Source organism: Carassius auratus, chromosome 22, assembly GCF_003368295.1.
Source record: "Carassius auratus strain Wakin chromosome 22, ASM336829v1, whole genome shotgun sequence".
Lineage (NCBI taxonomy): Eukaryota > Metazoa > Chordata > Actinopteri > Cypriniformes > Cyprinidae > Carassius > Carassius auratus.
The window spans coordinates 30,473,037-30,492,874 of record NC_039264.1 but is presented as its reverse complement, the minus strand read 5'-3'; the positions used below and the strand labels follow the sequence as shown (position 1 = coordinate 30,492,874).

The 19,838-nt window shown below is 36.1% G+C and overlaps 2 protein-coding genes across 3 annotated transcripts; both read right to left on the bottom strand.

The window, feature by feature from the left end:
• Window positions 1-2,785: 2,785 nt before the first annotated feature.
• On the bottom strand, window positions 2,786-11,465 carry LOC113040347 (carcinoembryonic antigen-related cell adhesion molecule 1-like). 2 transcript variants are annotated; one of them, XM_026198707.1, is made up of 6 exons: window positions 11,313-11,465; window positions 10,640-10,939; window positions 6,370-6,705; window positions 5,265-5,606; window positions 4,814-4,944; window positions 2,786-4,634 (listed from the first exon to the last, which is right to left on the bottom strand). In XM_026198707.1, the coding sequence occupies exons 2-6, from the start codon at window positions 10,689-10,691 to the stop codon at window positions 4,578-4,580; spliced, it is 918 nt and encodes a 305-aa protein (XP_026054492.1). In that variant the 5' UTR covers window positions 10,692-10,939; window positions 11,313-11,465; the 3' UTR covers window positions 2,786-4,577. The 2 variants fall into 2 exon arrangements, with proteins under 2 accessions (XP_026054492.1, XP_026054491.1); XM_026198706.1 differs by having other exon boundaries at window positions 11,275-11,461.
• Window positions 11,466-13,260: 1,795 nt separating this feature from the next.
• Window positions 13,261-15,926, bottom strand: LOC113040346 (uncharacterized). Its single transcript, XM_026198705.1, has 5 exons — window positions 15,629-15,926; window positions 15,015-15,335; window positions 13,781-14,116; window positions 13,492-13,603; window positions 13,261-13,407 (listed from the first exon to the last, which is right to left on the bottom strand). The coding sequence occupies exons 1-5, from the start codon at window positions 15,699-15,701 to the stop codon at window positions 13,305-13,307; spliced, it is 945 nt and encodes a 314-aa protein (XP_026054490.1). The 5' UTR covers window positions 15,702-15,926; the 3' UTR covers window positions 13,261-13,304.
• Window positions 15,927-19,838: the final 3,912 nt, after the last annotated feature.

Genomic DNA, 19,838 nt, shown 5'->3' with positions numbered 1-19,838 from the left:
TTAACTCAAACCGTTTGAGGAAACTGATTGCCTTAAACCATTTAAGTTGAAAAAACTAACAGTTAAGGGTACTCTGAACTTAATTCAGTTGAGTTCACTGAAAGAAGATATACATTGCAATTAAGTGATTAATTGAGCTTTAGTGATGAACAGCTGCTGTTAACAAACATAATCACTGAAGAAAAGAGAGAAAGGAACAACAGTTGACTTCAGACACAGCCTCACTCAAACCTGACAAGTTATGTTAACTCAAACCATTTGAGGAAACTGATTGCCTTAAACCATTTAAGTTCAAAAAACTAACAGTTATGAGTACTCTGAACTTAATTCAGTTGAGTTCATTGAAAGAAGATATACATTGCAATTAAGTAATTAAGCGATTAACTAAGTGCTGATTGAGAATTAGTGATGAACAGCTGCTGTTAACAAACAGAATCACTGAAGAAAAGAGAAACACAAGAACTACTACAACTGACTTCAGACACAGCCTTAGATGAAATCAACTGAAATAAAATACATGAAATATCTCAAGATCTGATGAAACAACCCACAAACAGCATCAGCAGCTCCACTTATTAATAACCAGACTGACTTTATTTCTGTCAGACGTCTACAGAAGATCTTATTGAGAATGAACTAAGGTTTAGATGTTGATTTATTGTTTCACTTGAAGTAACCATGTTAGAGATCAGTGTTTGCTTTAGTTGGGCTCTTGACCCTTGATTTCTGTCTTAGTCTTTTCTCTGCCTGTTATAACCGTGTGTTTCTAAAACATGTTTGTTGTAACTCAAAAGCCCAGAAGAAATGCCATCAGGTGTTAACCTGTACCTAGGTGCAGATTGTTATACTTTATATAGGTGATGATAATTATTCATTATTATTCACAAATATTGATCTGTACAGAGTCTAATCTCTGAGGAAACAAATGTGTAATTGGTAGAAGTGGATCTAATACAAGTGACCCTAAGAGTCTGTGATAATCAGTTAATATAAAAATGGTTTCATAAACATTTTGTACACATACATTTGTATTCCATCCCAGTAGTTGGTCAGACACAGACATCAATAATCAGAATATGAACCTCAACAATGGTGACAAAAACTCTGGGTACTATTGTAGTACAAAACTCATCCATGGCACCATTCCACGGCACTCATTTTTATGGTCACCATTGTTGAGGTTCATATTCTGATTATAGATGTCTTTGTGTGACTGTTTCACACCGTAGAAGACCACACTGTTTGGAAAGTCTACTGCTTATTACAGAACCACTGGCTTTCAAATCACTTTTACTATAATAAATCAAATTACACAACACTTATTTCATCAGAGATTAGACTCCTAGCAGTTCAATAATTGATGATTATCATGACCAATATAAAGTAAAACAACCTACACCTAGATACAGGTTAACACCTGATGGCATTTCTTCTGGGCTTTTGGATTACAACAAATGTGTTTTAGAAACACACGGTTATAACAGCCAGAGAAAAGACCAAGACAGAAATCAAGGGTCAAGAGCCCAACTAAAGCAAACACTGATCTCTAACATGGTTACTTCAAATGAAACAATAAATCAACATCGAAACCTTAGTTCATTCTCAATAAGATCTTCTATAGACGTCTGACAGAAATAAAGTCAGTCTGGTTATTAATAAGTGGAGCTGGTGATGCTGTTTGTGGGTTGTTTCATCAGATCTTGAGATATTTCATGTATTTTATTTCAGTTGATTTCATCTAAGTCTGTGTCTGAAGTCAGTTGTAGTAGTTCTTGTGTTTCTCTTTTCTTCAGTGATTCTGTTTGTTAACAGCAGCTGTTCATCACTAATTCTCAATCCGCACTTAGTTAATCACTTAATTACTTGAATGCAAAGTTTTAAAACTTACAGGGTTTAAATCAAGGCAATCTGTTTACTCAAACGGTTTGAGTTCAGTTTACTTGTCAGGTTTTACAGTGTACTTTTATAATGAGAAGACCATTATACTAAAACGCTGTGAATATATAGTTTAGCTTCCGTGTTTCTGCACATAGTTTCGTGAAGAACGCGTCCACAAAAGGAGTTTGCATCCAGAGCCCCGCAGATATGTTCATGTGCATTCGGGCCCTTTTTGCAAATAGCCTATAAGTCTGAATATTAACGTTATGTTGTATAAATAATGAAATTATGAGTTGAATCCCATTGATTAAAAACTTGCTATCAAATGCATCACTCTACTGTTCATCTTAAGCTTGCGCAGCTCACAACAGAAATGAAGAACATTAACTGCTAACATTTTAAGCTAATGTTATAATGAGAGCACTACTGTAAAAAAAATAATAATAATAATAAAAAAAAATATTGTTCAATGTTATGGCAATGTTCCAGCATAAAAACTGTTCCAGCATAAACGACTCAGTCAATCGAATCGGTTTGTCTTTTCCTCTGCTTTTTGCACCTTCAGACACCCAGATAGCATATTTTAAACATTTTGTTTTTGTTCTTACACCACACATGAATATATGTCCTTGAAAGAGCAAGGTTTTCTAGAGTATCAACTTCTCGTGGTAATATCAATGGTATGACCTATTTCAGATGTGGCCTAAAATACAACATGGATACACCCAGTTGAGTTTCCCAGAGCATTCACACTGTTCTGACCAGCAGGGGTCACCAGATTCGGCCGATTCAAAAGAGTGAATCATTCAAAGAAGTAATTGTTTCAACTGATTTAAAGTAGAGAAAGGCTTTGATTCTCACATTACTAGCAAGGAGCCTCATGGAGAAGAAAGAGCTTGAAGTCTCTGCTTGTTGTGCTTCTTTGGCTGTTTTTATTGTTGGGCTTCTTCATGCAGGAGTCAGTGAATTGACTGTTCACTGGTAACCAGGAAACAGGGTGCAGTATGCAAATAATGCTTTTCAGAGCAGCAGCACAGAGGACAGTGAACAATAGAGGTGGAGACAGCACTGACAGCAAAAACAAACACAGTTGCCAATGTTCAGCAGACCACAGGAGTAAAAGCATTAGCATTGATGTCAACTTCATATTGGTTGATGGTAAAATCGGTGCTACAGGATCAGCATATTAGCTATGATACTTCAGAGACTTTTCTGAAAATATTAACATAACATAAACAAATAAAAAAAAAATCATGATATACCTCTACAATAGTGAGCACCAGACAAAAAGACAAATCCCCAAAAAGGAAAAAAGGAACAAGAGGGATGCCAGAAGAAAGAACCAAGGAGTATTGAACTGAAAGCAATCGTCTTCAAACAGTGGAAATATTCTACAGGACAAACACATCAGCAAAATACAATCACAAAATAATCAAACACACTCATTCATAGCTGAACACACTTCATTATGGAATATGCCGAACATCTCTCCTCAAATGCCAACAAATAAAATAAAAGAACAAATCAGCACCTCATAAAACAGCACATGTTATTTAATTGCAACTACAGGTAAGACTGAATGTTGCAATTTCAGTCTTTGGCTTTTTTTAGGTTAAACAGTGCAGTATATCTATCACATATATGAAGATTTACTATACTTTAGATGCATATTCATAACTGGCCACATCACTTTTACCTTCATTATCCAGTATACACGTGTGTTAATTGGTCGCCGTGATTTTGCCAAGTAAGACATGTTCCTTTTGATGATCCTGGATAAACATTATTATCCAAAAAATATAGATCTAACCCAGTCCCTACCCCTAAACCTTACCTTACCCATAATTTATTCCTAAAATCAGTGGGAAATGATAGCTGATTAACAAGAGTGTAGAAGCACTTGGTTGCAAGCCTAAAACAATTATTTTCTGAAAAGTTATATCTTAATTCTGATTGGTTGTTAGGAATTTTGTTCCAGGATCAACAAGGATGTTGATCCAGGAACATGTTGTACTTGGTAAAATCACTGTGTTAGTTATTCTGTAAAATTCCTCCTGACAAACATCACATGAAACATTTTCTGAGTGTAAGTAACAGCATTTACCAGAGTCTGTGTCATGTATGGTTCCAGTTACAGGCACTGCACATCATAAATACTCTCATCAAAGTTTTTCACCAAACAAATCAACGGACTTCCAAGCTAATTAAGGCTGGTTTTGGTTCTGGGTTTGGTTTGGTGGTGGGTGGAAAGAGTTGATGACTAAAGCACAGTGCTGTTTAAATCATAAACATTAACAATGTAATGATACAATCTTTCCCAGAAACAGCAACAATACCAGTTAAACCATTGACAGTAACAATAGAGCAGACTGTGCTCCAGAATGAGACTGTGTGAAAACACAGCCCTTTCTGTCAGTAACATTGAATGCAAGGCAAGTCCAAATAATTGAAATGTCAAACCAGGTGACAGTTATAGTGCAAAGACAAGAAACAGATAATGTCTCTCTGTTCCTGTCTGGATCACTTTTGCAGCTTTAATACACCTCTAATAAATAGTCCTCGCTGATCCATAACATGTTGCTATGTTTAAATAATTTCTTAATTCTCTTTAATGTCCTTTTCAATTGAAAGTATCAAAATGATAAATTATGTTACTTTGTTTTATTGGCAGCCTCGGCCTGAGTCTGATTCATTGATGTTCAAGTGCCACTCAATCTTTTGGCTTCTTCGAGCTGTGAGTTATTAGCATCTACGTCCTGTAAGAAAACACATTCACAAATGGTAAAAAGTATAAACACTATTTACTAGAGACTCGGAATTGTGTGGGTTTTTTCCTCTCCTGTTGCTCGTACAGAGGTTTTCTTTCCCTAAATATTTCACACAGTCTTCTGTGTGCATTTATATTTATGTCAGATCAGCTGTATGCAATACTTACATTCTGTGGTACAGCTGTATGTCTCCTGCGGCGACAGTAAATCACACCAGCAGCAGCAGCAGCAACCACCAGCAGAACAACAATAACTATTCCTGCTACAGCGCCTGGAGACAGACTTGAATCTGGAACAGCTGAAAACAGACAGTATTATTACTAGAGTGAATGATAATCCATCCAGTATTTAACAATATAATTTACTTATATTAACACTTCATTTTTATTTATTTTTTTCACTTTTGTCATCAGTTATATGAAACGGATTTAACTGATAAATGGCAAGCACCTGTTTTAGCAACAGCAGCATCCGATCACTGTGAGATCAACAGGAAGCCATGCTGACAGGAAAATGGACTAAAGTTTTCCACTTTCCTTATTACTAACATTCACATTCCAGCACTTACTAGTTTAATTAAAGCATTTTTTTTTTCTCACCAATGACAGTAACACTCACCATTGACTCTAACACTGAATATCTTTATTCTGGTGATTCTACTGCTTCTGACACTGCTGGTGATTTGTAGTTTATATTCTCCAGAGTCTGTGGTCATTGAGTTGATGATGGTCAGAGATCCAGTCTGATGATCCAGCTTCAGTCTGTCTCTGAATCTCTCTTTACACTCATCATCTGAACAGATCTTACTCTGATCTCCAGAGATTACAGCAATGAGAATCTCATTAAAATACCACTTCAACTCATCATTTGGACTTTTTGTTTTATCCGATCCTAAAGTGACAGATTCTCCCTCGTTCACTGACTTTCTCTTTATTTCATCTCGTTCAGCAGCAGACACACCTGAAACACAAACCAACAGCTGCTGGAGGAACTTTTGGGGGAAAACAAAACGCTGCACAACATAAAAGATTTGTGAACTTGACAGCAATTGCACAAGCCCTTTACTGACTTTTGGTCTAAAAAGAAACATTCTGGACTGTGCTTAAACACACTTTACATATCAAATCTTAATTCAAATAGATTATAATAGAAGCTGGTCAGAGATGGCGTGTTCACTTTCAACTTCATCTGAGCTTAAACTGCAGCTTTTAGTGAAAAACTAATTAACTGTTAAAATTATGGAAATAACTTAAGGCCTTTATCAACAAGTATAACAATAACAATAATTGTGAAGATTCCACACAGCATCTATGATGATAATAGCACAGAGGAAAAATGTTGTAGGAATCATTTTCAGAATTTATTTTTTATTTTTATTTTTTCAGCTGAATAACAATAAAAACATTGACAGCCAATCAGAATCCATCCTGCTTAAAGGTCTCCAGCATTTAAAGTGGCAGACCAAAAAACTGCCGCATTTTTAATGATCTTAATGCCATTGTGTGTTGGTGTGGACAGTAATATAATATCATAATCGTTATCATCCTGGTTTAAATTAGATTTTAATTTAAAATCAAAATAACCTGTTTAATAATGCACTGCAGATGTAATTTCAAGATTGGGAAAATACTGTGTAAATATACAGGTAAAAAAAAAAAATCAATAAATGCATTAACAATACTTTAAAAATAATACTGCATTTAAACAATCATTAATCACTCACCACTGACAGTAACATTGAACATTTTTTCACTGCTGCTGGTACTACTGATAATCTTCAATTCATAATCTCCAGAGTCAGTGGTTCTGGTGTTCATGATGGTCAGAGATCCAGTCTGATGATCCAGCTTCAGTCTGTCTCTGTATCTCTCAGTACCTTCATTACACTGAACATCTATACAGATCTTACTGAGATCTCCACTGATCTGAGCGATGCGAGTGTCGAAAAAATACCATTTAATATCTTCTTGATGTTTTGTGTCAACACCAGTGTGAAAAATGACTGAATCTCCCTCCATCACAGACACCGACAGTTTATCTGATCCTACACCAGACACACCTGAAGAACAAACAGTTAGCATAAGCCAAGAAAAACATGCAATAGTGCTGTGAAAAAAAAAAAAATACTTTTCCCCCCTACACATTACAAAGATTTTGACTAGAACAACATCTCTGGATTAAAACATGCAACCAAACAGCAGAAGAACATCATTGATTCACACATTGACTCATTAGACAAACAGACATGAGTCTCATAGATGATCCACACTGTTAGATTCACGCCTCCATATCAAATCCTGCCCCTGAAGCCATGCAAATCCTGACAAAAAATATACCAGTTTTTCTGGTAACAGGACAACTATTCAGCAAAATAGTCACATTTTCAAAACCTGTTAACAGCAGTATGGGTCAAGTTACTCTGAAATGTCATTATATTACTGATTACTGAATACTCACTTTAAAATTAATCAAGTTATTTTTCTGATGACTTTATTTCAAAAGTATTTAGTCACATTACTTGTTACGTTACTTTATCTGGACATCCACAGCATCCCAGCATAAACGCTCAAAGCATCAACATTCAAAAGCCACTTTTATATTTAACTAAATGCAAGCATAGACTGTGTACTGGTTTGGCATGGCAGAATGCCAGCAAAGGACTCTCCCTTTATCTCTGTGTATTGCAGTCTCACAAAGCTCTATTATAATATATAGTCTTTCTATATTTTGTGTGTTATAATGAGAGGATTCATGAGCACGCATGATTTCAGCGCTGCACAGGAGCTTCAGTGTTTTGAGCATTATTGGCCATTATGTTCCAGTAATCAACATTGCTCAACACTGCAAACACCATATAAACAAGCGGTAACCTTGTGAAAACAACACGGAAGAGACTAAAACTGCAATATGTCGACTGACCGCTAGAGGCTGGCTCCAAAAGGGAGGCAGTTCCATAAGCCCCTTTCACACTGCACTTCGGACCCGGCAAATTGCCGGAACATTGTCGGGTCGCCTTCTGTGAGAAAGCAAACACATCCCGGGATTGATTCCGGCATTGAACCCGGGTCAGGGACCTAGAAACAGGTTCAGTCCTGGAACAAACGCTGTGTGAACAAAAGCCAGATCTAATACCATGTCGTAGTGATGACGAACGTTATCGTGCAACTCTTTTACCAGGTGTTTTGAATGAAGATCTAAGTTTGCGATGAAAAAATATGTCTAAACTGGAATGACTCAGAGATCAGTTAGTTCCTCACTATCCGTGCCGACGCTGAGATCGTACACTAGCTTCAGTGAAAGTATAACGTGCCTAACGTTTTCGACTCGTACATTACACGTCATGCCCTGATGTCGCGTGTCATTACGGGATCTTTACGGGTTGTGTGTAAAAGCACGCACATATCCCGGGTAATCACTGGCAGTGTGAAAGTGCAAAATCTAGCGACCAGGGAACATTTGCCGGGACACTGTACCCATGTATTTGCCGGAATCGCAGTGTGAAAGGGGCTATAGACTCCCCATGTCAAAACGCCCAACTTTACAGCGGAAAAATGTTTAGTTTGGTATTAAAATTAGTTTTGGTCTATATTATTGTCAAAAGACCCTGTACTTCGTTACCAAGTCGGTACTTATTTTTTTTTTAAATGTTACGGTACTTTTTTTTTTTTTTTAAGTACCGGTGTTCATCTTGCCTGTAATGCCTGAGCAGCGTTTGTGATCGCAGCCGTTACCGGGAAAACTCGCTCTCGCGCTCTCTACAAGCTTCTCCTGCTGGCAAAGAATGAATTTGCATATATGAGCCACCACAAATGAAGTGCAGGGCTGTGGGAAACACCGCTTATGTTATGAATGCAATTAAATATTTTAATTTGAATGTCGGGTTTCAATGAACGCTGTTATTAGAGTAGTTAATCGTTAGCATAAGCGGGGCTAACGCTAATATAATGAGAATAATAAAATTATGTTTCTTTATTAACTATTTAATGCTCCTATAACTTATATTATGGTAAATAAAAATACTATTTTTACATGCCAGAGGCTTTTAAATGAATTATGAATCTAAAATATCCATTGTTAGAGAATGTAAAAATGGTCAGAAAAGCAGTTCTGGGCTTTTTTCTTAGTTGTTATTCTTGGCTTTACAATGCATAAGCCCTTTAAAATTAAATGTGCACACAGTTTGGATTAAAATCAAGTTGTTGTTTTTTTTTTTTTAATCTTTTTAGCATGTTTTTTTTTTGTGTTTTGCTTGGTACTGAAATTGGTATAGAGAGCTGTGGATTTTCACTGGTATCAGTATCGAATACTTACATTTTGGTACCGTGACAACACTAGGATATATAACTGATTTCGCCCTTCATGACAACTGTGATAATAATAAAGAAAATATTTTCTAATTTAAAATACTTTTAAATTATATTAATCCTTAAAGTTCTGCATAATTAAGGGCGTGGCCACTTAATTGGCAGGTGGATCGCAGCTGCTGACACTGCCGTCGAGCTAGGTGGGAGTGGCTTCAATAACCAGTTTCCACATCTTTGCACATTTTTATTTATCCGGGAGTGACACACGGTGATGCACTGCCAAGATGGCGACAGCCAGATCCGCCCACTTTCAGCTTAAAAACTGCTCTTCAGAAACCTACAAGTGACGTCAAACTCCCTATGTCCATGTTTTTATACAGTCTATTGTTATTTTAGTTGTAGTTGATGCTTTTATGCAATAGATGAATAACACTTAATTTGTTTTTAGATATTTTATGTTTAGATATTTCTATTTGGCAGGAGTCTCCATGCTGAGTTTTTCGTTGGTATTATCCACTTTGCAGGCACTTTATCAGTAATTATACGCTGCATGTGCTCCACCCTCTAAATGATAAAACTACATTCTGTCGGCAATGATGTAACCCAGAGACCTCGTCTTGGAACTATAATCTAATTACTGTTTTGTAAATTATAACGTGTTAAATTACTCAGTTACTAAAAAGTAATCAAATTACTGTAAAGCGTTACTAAGTAAAGTGTTACTGTCCAACACTTGTTAACAGCAAGACTTTACTGGTAGTCAAAATTGTATTAAGTCTTCTATTAGCCAAGAAGTTTACGGTGTAAAGCTGGTGAAGAGCAAAGTCAGGAGACAAACGGATGAAAACAAATAAGCAGAGTTTGTTGTTTAATCTTTACAGCGTACGTTCCAAAGTTTATCTGACCAGCAGAAATCCAGTAAGTGTTATTACCACAAACAACAGCAGTGGAAAATTCAAAATATCATCCAGTGAACTAAAAAAAAAAAAAAATAGATATTATCTTCTCCTTCTCTTAACAGCAAATATCATTAGAAACCACACAATCCCAAAGAGACCAAACGACAATGGAATATATATATATATATATATATATATATATATATATATATATATATATATATATATATATATATATATATATATATATATATATATATAATCAAATCAAGAAAATTATCAATTAAATTAGTATATAAATGGTTTAAATTATTATTATAAATGATATGACTAAATGAAATACTAAAATGATAATGTTATAAAGCCTTGCATTTGGTTCCTCAACTCCTTTGTCACGCCTCCCCATATACATTATAAAAATGATCAAATGAAGTAAAAATAAATGAACGTATCAATCATTGAATGAATATATTAAGCCCTCTTATATTGATATACTCAGGTAGAATACATATATCCTTCAACATCCTGTTTCAAATTGTTACCCCCTTTCTCTATATTGCATAGATTAATTGCTCATTAAAATACTTGAGAAAATTATTAGCTCCATGTTTTTCTATAAATATGTTTTAGTCCTACTTTTGGAATCTCCCACTTAAATTATGTGCCAATGATGAATTATCTGATCTTAGGTGCTGTTCTCAGCCTAATCATAAAGTCAACACAAACCTACAGAGCCTATTATAAGCTCACAGAAACCGGTGCAACAAACTTTAACAAACAAAGGTCTTACCATTGTCGAGGAAGAACAAGGTCAGGGCGAACAAATGAAAGAAAAGCTTCATCTCACAGCTTCTCCCTTTAGAAAATGAATGCCTTGTTAGATTAATAAAAGTGTTCTTATATTCTTCTGCTTTAATGGCGATGCAAATGTTTCACTTGTTCAAGTGAAAGTGACATTGGAGCCTCACTGGAAGGTTGAGCGATGACGTATAGTGAGTGTCCAGAGTATAAAAAACAGCATGTCCTTTGTCCCATAAGCAGTGGCTGGCAGGCAGCTTTCTTTAATGCCATGGCTCTCACTCCACACATACTGTAATCAATCAATCAAATAATAAAAAAATTATATATATATATATATATATATATATATATATATATATATATATATATATATATATATATATATTAAAAATTTAATTTAATTATATTTAAAAATATAAAATGTAAGTGTATAAAAGACAAGAATTATTAAAATACAAACATAAACATAAAAAAAATATTTCAAAACAAATACAAAAAAAAAAAAATTAAAGAACATACAAATTTAATATAAAATTACAGTAGTAGCATAAATAATACATGAATAAGGCAAAAAAAAAAAAAGAAAAAAAAAGAAAAAAAAAAAACTTCTGGTGCTAAAGAGACCTGTAGCTCAAGCAAAAACCACACTGGGAAAGAAGGACCTTCTTAGTAGTCAATTCATCACAGTAACCCACAGCACCTGCAGCTCCACCTTCCACAAACAGAGAGAGAACACACAAAACCACCTGCCAACGGAAAATGCAAAACAAGGAAACAGAAGCCAGGCAGGAAAACTGAGAAGCACCCGGCTGCAGCCTGCAGATATAGAGGCAGCCCCACCCCCTCCCCCAAAACCTACTCTGATTGGTCCGATCGTCTTTCATAGACAAACATGATAGGAAATGTTTCATAGTTTGTGTAGGATGGAGTATGTTGTTTAAAAAAAGCTTAAAACGCTGTGCAGTTTTACAAAGCATTTATTATAATGCACAGAAGAAGTAAAAAATGTTGCCTGTCCATTACGGTTTCACTGATCTGTAGGCTAACAGAGGAGCAACCCACTATATTTAGTAAATTAATTGTGTTGATTATCCATAGAGAGAGGATCAGGTCTTCAGATTAAGCTTTAAATAATCTTAACATATTTTGATTATTTCATATCATTAGAGTACAAGAAAGGAAATGAAAAGGATGTATCAGTATTTTTCTAATAGCATGACAAGACAATTATTGTTACATAATTATCTGTCATGCATTTGATAAATGACACCACAATAGGTTTTATTTTATTATTTTTTATATTGAGGTTATTTCAGCAAACAGTTCCATACATTTTAACAGTGTTAGGTTCAACTTTTATATACTACTATGTACAGATCGGTGATGTGCATGCATTTTAGACACTTTCTAAAAATTTTATAATAATATTTTGACTCGAACCAGATCTGAAAATCTCACATTTTAAATGAATATAATAAAACTGGTATCTTCCCCGATGCCCATTTGGTGACCATTATTGAGCCGAATCTTTTCAATCAGCTGGAAAGACAAATATACCAGTTTATAATGTTTACTTTGATTTTTTTTTTTTTTTACTTTGTGGCTAAAGTAAATTTGGTCCATTTGTAGAAATACAATAAAATGTAGTATAATCACTTTTTATTTTGTGTATTTAAGTAAGTAAAGGTCAGAATAAGTCATTTTTCAGTGTAACGCTGAATGAACATATTTCACCTACATTTAGACATTTTATTACTGCAAGCAGCAATGCAGGTTTCAAGCACTTTAAGGCCTTTAACTCTAGAACTACCAAAGCAGTCCTTTTGTAATAATTTCTGCTTTCGTGACTGCTTTTCCCCCTCATCTTGAAGATGCATGTCATCCATTTATGATCCATTTATTCATGGATCACGATTCCAGTAGTGGTTGGAAAGAATTGTTTCCTCAGAATGAGAAGTTCAATAACATGACATTAATATTGCAAGCATGTATGAAAAAAAAAGTGCAATAGGCCTAACAAATTATTTACACACCAGAAAAACACGATGCCCCCCGGGGAGCCATTGTCTTTCAAACTTCTCACCGGCCTCAAGGTCCATAAGTCAAAGTGGCTTGGTGACTTTCCTTCCGATCGGCCTCAGTTAACCTGATTTGTGCCTAAAAATCCCCACACACCATAAGCAGCAGAAAGGAAAACAGAACAATAAAGGGAAATAGCACAAAGACAGCATTACAATCTGTCACAGGACACTCCGCCTTGACCAGCTCATAACAAAAACAGTTCATAAGTGCTGGAATCTGATTATGTAATTTCTGATCACACAGACATATTTTAGAGACACACAGTCTCCTCCTGTTTAGTGTGTCCTATTTTTAAAAATATCTCAAACATACAAAGATTGATTTCCTTGTTTATCTGTTTCAGAAAAAAAATAATAATAATAACAACATTGCGTCTTACAGGCACTGAACTACAGAAGTACTCTCAACAAAGTCAGGTTTCACCTGACTGTTAAAGGCCCACATTAATACACAAAACACTAAGTCATTAACTTATGGATTTCTCCACAAAGCTAAGTTTCAGCTGCTCTTTTCTCCATCATCATGTCCTAATAATGTGTCTTTCAATGAAAGTATCAAAATGCTAAATGGCGTTATACTAATTTATAACCAGCCTCGTCCTGAGTCTGATTTAACGTCATGCCAAGTCCCTTAAGCAATGTCTTTCTGATTCGGTGGCGGGATAACATCATTCTCCTGTGAGGAAACACAGATATACAAATGGTAATTGATTGATGAACAGTGAGTCATGTTGTTAAATCAGTTGTGTGCAATACTTACATGTTCATTATTTGGGGTTTATATTTCTTCTGGCGACAGTAGATCACACCAGCCGTTACAGTCGCACTCATCAGCAGCAAAACAACAAGAACACAAATCCCCACCGCGGGAACTGAAAACAGCAATAATATATCCAGCATTTAAGAATCATTTCAAATAAAAGTTTCTAATTTGGTCAGGATACTGATTTAAACAATAAATAGCAGATCTGTTGTTTTTAGCAAAAGCAGTTTAAAACCGCATCAGATCTCCGAGAGTGGAGAGGAAACAATGTTCACAGGATACTCACAGAAGACAGTGACGGTGAATCTCTTCACTCTGGCGATACAAAGACTGCTGTTGCTGATGATGATCTGTAGTTGATAGACTCCAGAGTCTGTGATGTTCATGTCTGTGATGGTCAGAGATCCAGTGGTTTGGTTCAGCTTCAGTCTGTCTCTGAATCTCTCTTTACACTGATCATCCGTACAGATCTTACTCTGATCTCCAGTCATTTCAGTGATGAGATTGTCATTATAGTACCACGTCATTAAATAACACTTGTCTTTTGCTTCACCGGATACTAAAGTGACAGATTCTCCGTTCATCACGTGTCTGATTTGATATCGTTCAGTAGCAGACAAACCTGAAACACAAACCGACAAGCTGCTGGGGGATCACTTTGTTTGTTATTCAGACAGATTATAAGAGAAACTGGTCAGATTTGGATGAGTATACACTGTCAGCTTCATCTGAACTCAACGGCAGCTTCTTGTGAAAAACATTAACTGTTAAAACGGAAATGGCTTAAGGCCCTTTCACGGCAAGGATAACAATAACACTGATGACTAAGAAACAGATCTAAAAACATTCTAAATATAAAACAATATTGATGAACTATATAAACTTTTACAACATGAGCTCTAGCATTTAAATTTCTCTTTTAATAAACTGAATAATATTGTGTGTTGCTGTGGATATCTATATTGCTGTCGTTATTGTTATCGTACTGGTTTGAATAGGACTTTAGTTTCAAATCTGAATAAGGTGTTTAATAATGTATTTCAAGAGCCTTTAATGTGTTTTAGAGCATAGACCCCCTTAGGCGATAGATTCATGAAGCATTGATAGAAAGCAACCAGCCGATCAGATCTATGCACGGCATTGTTGATGCACATGTGTCATTGTCTGTATATTGCATTTAATTTTTAAAATTGAGTTTTTGCATCATAACAAACATACGTGTTGCTCACAATTCATTAGTTGATCACAGCTGTCAAATTATTTTAATAGTTTTGCGGTGGCATAGATTATAATTTCACTAGTCAAAAAGGCAATTAAACATTTAGCAGAACTTTAGGTTTACATAAATTTACATTTTAATTTTTTTTTTTTTCTATCAGATGGACCATCCAGAATCACTGAGTTTTTGATATTACTGAGGGTTTTATAGTAAAATGGAGATGTAAAATGTAAGCAATAGACAAAAAAACACATTGATTATACTTTAAACATATATAAACTGCATTTGTTAAATGACTCACCACTGACATCAACACTGAATTTTTTACTGCTGCTGCTGTTGATGATCTGTAGTGTATAAACTCCAGCATCTGTGATTCTGATGTCCATGATGGTCAGAGATCCAGTCTGATTGTCCAGCTTCAGTCTGTCTCCGAATCTCTCAGTCCCTTTATTACACTGAACATCTGTATGATTATGACTGAGATTTCCGTTGATTTGAGTGTCATTAAAATACCATGCGATATAATTTAGTTTGCCTGTCTCAACACCAGTGTGTAGAGTGACTAAATCTCCCTCCTTCACAGACACTGACACTCTGTCTGTATCAGCACCAGACACACCTGAAGAAAAAAAACACAGCATAAGTCAAGCAAAATACACAATAGTAGAGAAATATGCCTGGATTCAAAACACCTGCAAACAAACAGCAGAAGAACATAATTGATTCTCACAATTACTCATCAGACAAACAGACATGAGTCTCATAGATGATCTTAAACCATACACAATCCACACTGTTAGATCATGCCTCCACACCAGAAACATCAACTCCAGCCCCTTACAGCCCCTTAAACCCCTCAAAAAGACCTCAGTGCAACAGCGGAAAAGAGATTGTAATAAATAAAGGTCTTACCATAGTGGTGTAAAAACAAGATCACGGCGAGCCAATTAAAGAGAGGCTTCATTTTCACCACTTTTCCCTTCATAAAATGAATCTGGATTCAAAGTCATCAAAAGTGCTCTGTGCTCGTAAAAGTGTTTTAGTGGCAATACGGTTTATTGCCAGGTCAAGTGAAAGTGTCATCAGAGCCTCCCTATGCAAGGTAGAGCGGTGATGTAGTGAACGTTTTTATGCTAATACAAACCATCTGTAGAGTCCAGAGAGGAAAAAAAGAGCATCATCTTTTGTCACATAAGCACCTGCTGGTACATGTTTTAACTGCATTAGGCAAGGGCAATAGAAATGTCACTCCTCTCACACTGAAAAGGCCTCACACTGGGAAAAAAAAGAACCTTCTTATCAGTCATCACATGCAAACTGCTTGACCCCACCCTGAAAACACACAAAAAAACAAACAACTGACAGCTGTTAAATGGAAAATGTGAATACGGGAACCGGTTCATAACAGTAGATACGATGTAGTGGTGTACACAGTCCTCTGGAGGGGCAGGGGCGAAATGGCGTAACGAGGGCACAATTGCAGACCGGGGGCGGGGTGGGGGTAGTACGTGATGAGTAGGGTGTATTACTCTGCCCTCGGCAGAAATAGTGGACTGAGGGTAGACCGGAACGCAAGGGCAATTTAGCATCGGACCTCAAAGGGGACTGGAACACACCCAGTGCACGCCACTGCATTGTAGCATGCTATGTTCAAGCATGTGCAACCAGGAACAAGTCTGGAAAAACAGCAGCTGAAACAATATTCAATGACTCAAATTTTGTTCAGATTATACACTTTGGATATTGTTGCACACTGGCTGCACACTGCATCAAGAGGGTCTGGCTGCAGACTTGCACTTGCACTCTCAGACTTGCATTTTCAGACTTGCACTCTCAGACACTTGCACTTCCGCTAGTGACGTCACTTGCAGTTTTTATTTTTTATTTTATTGATTTTTTTTTTTTACGTTTTGTTTGAATTTCCCAACATTTTATAACAGTAGCCAGGTGGTGAAGACAAGCAAAAATAAACTATATTACAATGTCACTTGCAATCGCTACTTTCACTCTCTGCTACCTGAGACACTTGCAATCGACACAAATCGTGCCTGTTGCCAATGGAGACAAGAAGCTGTGGTGGTGAATAAACACAACGCGCAAAGTTTCGCGTTAAGCATTTTTCCATATAGAATAAACTGTCTACAACTCATTTATATCACTGTCTTTGTCCATTAAGCTACATTATGTGTTTTATTTATACTGATTTTCTATAGGAGGAAAACGTTTAATGTACAACTTAACGCACTGCGTTCTGTACTCTTATGCTTGCCTGTACGGAGCTGATCCTTTTAAAATCACTTAATGCATTTAATAATGCACGTTCATATTTGCTGGTCCGTATATACTTTGAGTCAACAACAAGACATATAGGCTATGCCTACTGAATTGTCTTTATCATCTTAGTCTGTTATTAGGCCACATTAAGTGCTCGCATTGTTCATAGCCATCTGCTTGCCTTATTGTACATTAAATTATAACTATATATCGAATTTGGTCTTTTAATTGAACCTAACATATCCTAATACATTATGCCATATTAAGTGTTTGTTTTTTTCTACAGGAGGAAAACGCTTAACGGAAGACTTTGTGTATAGTAGCAGGCCTACTAATTTAGTTTTAATCGTTTAATCACCACCACAGCTTCTTGTCTCCATTGGCAACAAGCACGATTTGTGTTGATTGCAAGTGACGTCACAGGTAGCAGAGAGTGAAAGAAGCGATTGCAAGTGACATTGTAATTTAGTTTATTTTTGCTTGTCTTCACCAACTGGCTACTGTTGTAAAATGTTGAGAGATTCAAACCAAAACGTATAAATAAATAGAATAAAAAAAAATATATGAATTAATAAAGACTGCAAGTGACATCGCTAGACGAAGCACAAGTGTCGGAGAGTGCAAGTCTGAGAATGCAAGTAGCGATTGCAAGTGACATTGTAATTTGGTTTCTTTTTTCTTGTCTTCACCACCTGGCTACTGTTGTAAAATGTTGAAAGATTCAAACAAAAAGGCATCAATAAATAGAAAAAAAAATAATAATAATAAAGACTGCAAGTAACGTCGCTAGCGGAAGCACAAGTGTCTGAGAGTGCAAGTGCAAGTCTGCAGCCAGACCCTTCTCCACTGCATACAAAAAAGCAAGTGAAAAAAGCAATTATAGTAACAGGGGGTGGGGAGAGTATTATGAGCATAGATACTTCCTATCATTCTATCAATTCCTTTCTTTAAAAAAAAAAAAAAAAACTATAGGAAGAAGACCAAGGGCTGACAATGCCAGTGGCATTTGCAACTCAGCAGACAATACTGAAAAAAAGAACTGCTTACGTTGTATATCCACAGTTCTAGTTCTCCCAGTTTCCCTGTTTGCATGGAAAAAACTGACTACTGCCATCTGCTGGTATGGGAGAGTTTCATCTTGTCACCCAAGTGCAGAGCACACACGCTAGTCGGTCATCAGCAGTAGTTTGTCCAATGTGTTCTAGTGTTTTTTGGCATCGGTTTAGTATGTCCCTACCCCAAAACAATGAAAAGTGACACGCCAGATTCCAAAAAAAGTAATGATAGCCACTTTTACTTATTTATGAATGTTGTTTTTTAAAGGCCGTGACACACCAAGTCGACATCAAAGAACTAGCAGTGAATGCGTAAATGTGTTGCTGCGTTGTGTCAGCTGCATCTTTGTGCAACAGTACTTATGTAACAGCAACCAAAGCAGCATTTGCTTACCATTATTTTAGGGCTGTGATGTCGGGCCATTTTTGGGCATCTGTCGTGCTGGTTTTTGTGGCGTGTTCCACATGTCAGCTCTTGATGTTTTTATGTTGTGCTCAAATGAGGCCCAACATCACGGCCCTAAAAAAATGGCGTAATGTGTTTGAACCAAATGCTTTATAAAAACTGCTGAAAGCTACAGTAGCAGCCAACCAAAAGTCTGGTATTATTTTGCATTTTGTTAAGCTGTCGATCTGTGCATGTTATCAGCGACATGTGACAGGTAAGAGTCTAGTTTAATCATTTAAAATAATTTGACTGTTTATTATTTTTTTCTTATTTCACTGTAAAAAATGTTTAAAAAAAATAAAAATTAAACTTTTTTTTTTTTTTGACAGAATCAACTGTGCGGTTCAATAAAAGCGGGGCAGGAAGAATACCCTTCACCTACAGATTAAACACATATGTACGAGAACACACACTCTTCAGCTCTCATGAGAACCGACCACAGCAGGTTTCAGTTTGACTCTGAAAAGGAGCTGAGAAGATGTCACAATCGGCAGATGTTATTAACTTATTCAACCCTTCTCACTGAACAACTGAAGAAAATGCTTCTCATATTTGTTTTGTCCTGTTTGTGCTGGTGGAGTCTGATTGGTAAGTTATAAATACATATATATTTTTTTTATTTATTTTGGATTAATGTCAGTGGCATTCTTTAAATAGATCTTAAAAATCACAGAGATTAATGGAAAATTGTGTATTCTCCATTTTGCCACCTTCAAATCTTCTGCAAGGCCCAATTCGAGAATTGCATTTCAAAAACGTAGCACGTTACCCTGCAATAAATATTTGATTTAAAAAATAATAAAAATGAAGAGAGATCATAAGCTTTTGTTTTTTTTGATTCAGTTCTCACTTGACATCCAGGTCTCATTTGAACATCTGATAACTGAATTTAACCCAAAGAACTGGGTCAAATGTTTCCATACATTTGATTCTTGTACTTGATATGCATGCTGTTACTTTGATGATCAACGTCTGCCAACATTCACTGATGCAGAACGCATCACATAACATTAAGAGCTCTGGTGCCTCATTTATAAAGTGTGCATATGCTCAGATTTGATCTAAGAGCGTGTGTGTGTGTGTGTGTGTGTGTGTGTTTAAATCCACCCCAGTGTTTATATTTGTAAAAACTGTCTTTGACTGAACAGACGTACGCACTTTTTCTTTTTTCGAGTACTGGGGGTTTTTGAAAACGTAAGCTAAGTTCTTGCAGCTCGCTGTTCTAAATGAAAGAATTTGGATGAACACTGTGATCTTCTGCATGTTAATGATATTAATAAGGAGTCATTTACGAAGCACAGAGCTGAAACCATTCTGTTGCGCACAAGTTCGAGATCAGTAGCGA

Bases quoted from the DNA above. Each gene is read 5' to 3' on its own strand.
- LOC113040347 (XM_026198707.1), bottom strand. From the start codon at position 10,691: ATGAAGCTTTTCTTTCATTTGTTCGCCCTGACCTTGTTCTTCCTCGAC. The intron at 5,607-6,369 runs GTGAGTGATTAA...TTTGTGTTTCAG, and splicing joins GTTCAATGTTACTGTCAGTG to GTGTGTCTGCTGCTGAACGA. The intron at 4,635-4,813 runs GTAAGTATTGCA...GTTTTCTTACAG, and splicing joins ATACAGCTGTACCACAGAAT to GACGTAGATGCTAATAACTC.
- LOC113040346 (XM_026198705.1), bottom strand. From the start codon at position 15,701: ATGAAGGGAAAAGTGGTGAAAATGAAGCCTCTCTTTAATTGGCTCGCC. The intron at 13,604-13,780 runs GTGAGTATCCTG...TGCTGTTTTCAG, and splicing joins ATTCACCGTCACTGTCTTCT to TTCCCGCGGTGGGGATTTGT. The intron at 13,408-13,491 runs GTAAGTATTGCA...GTTTCCTCACAG, and splicing joins AAACCCCAAATAATGAACAT to GAGAATGATGTTATCCCGCC.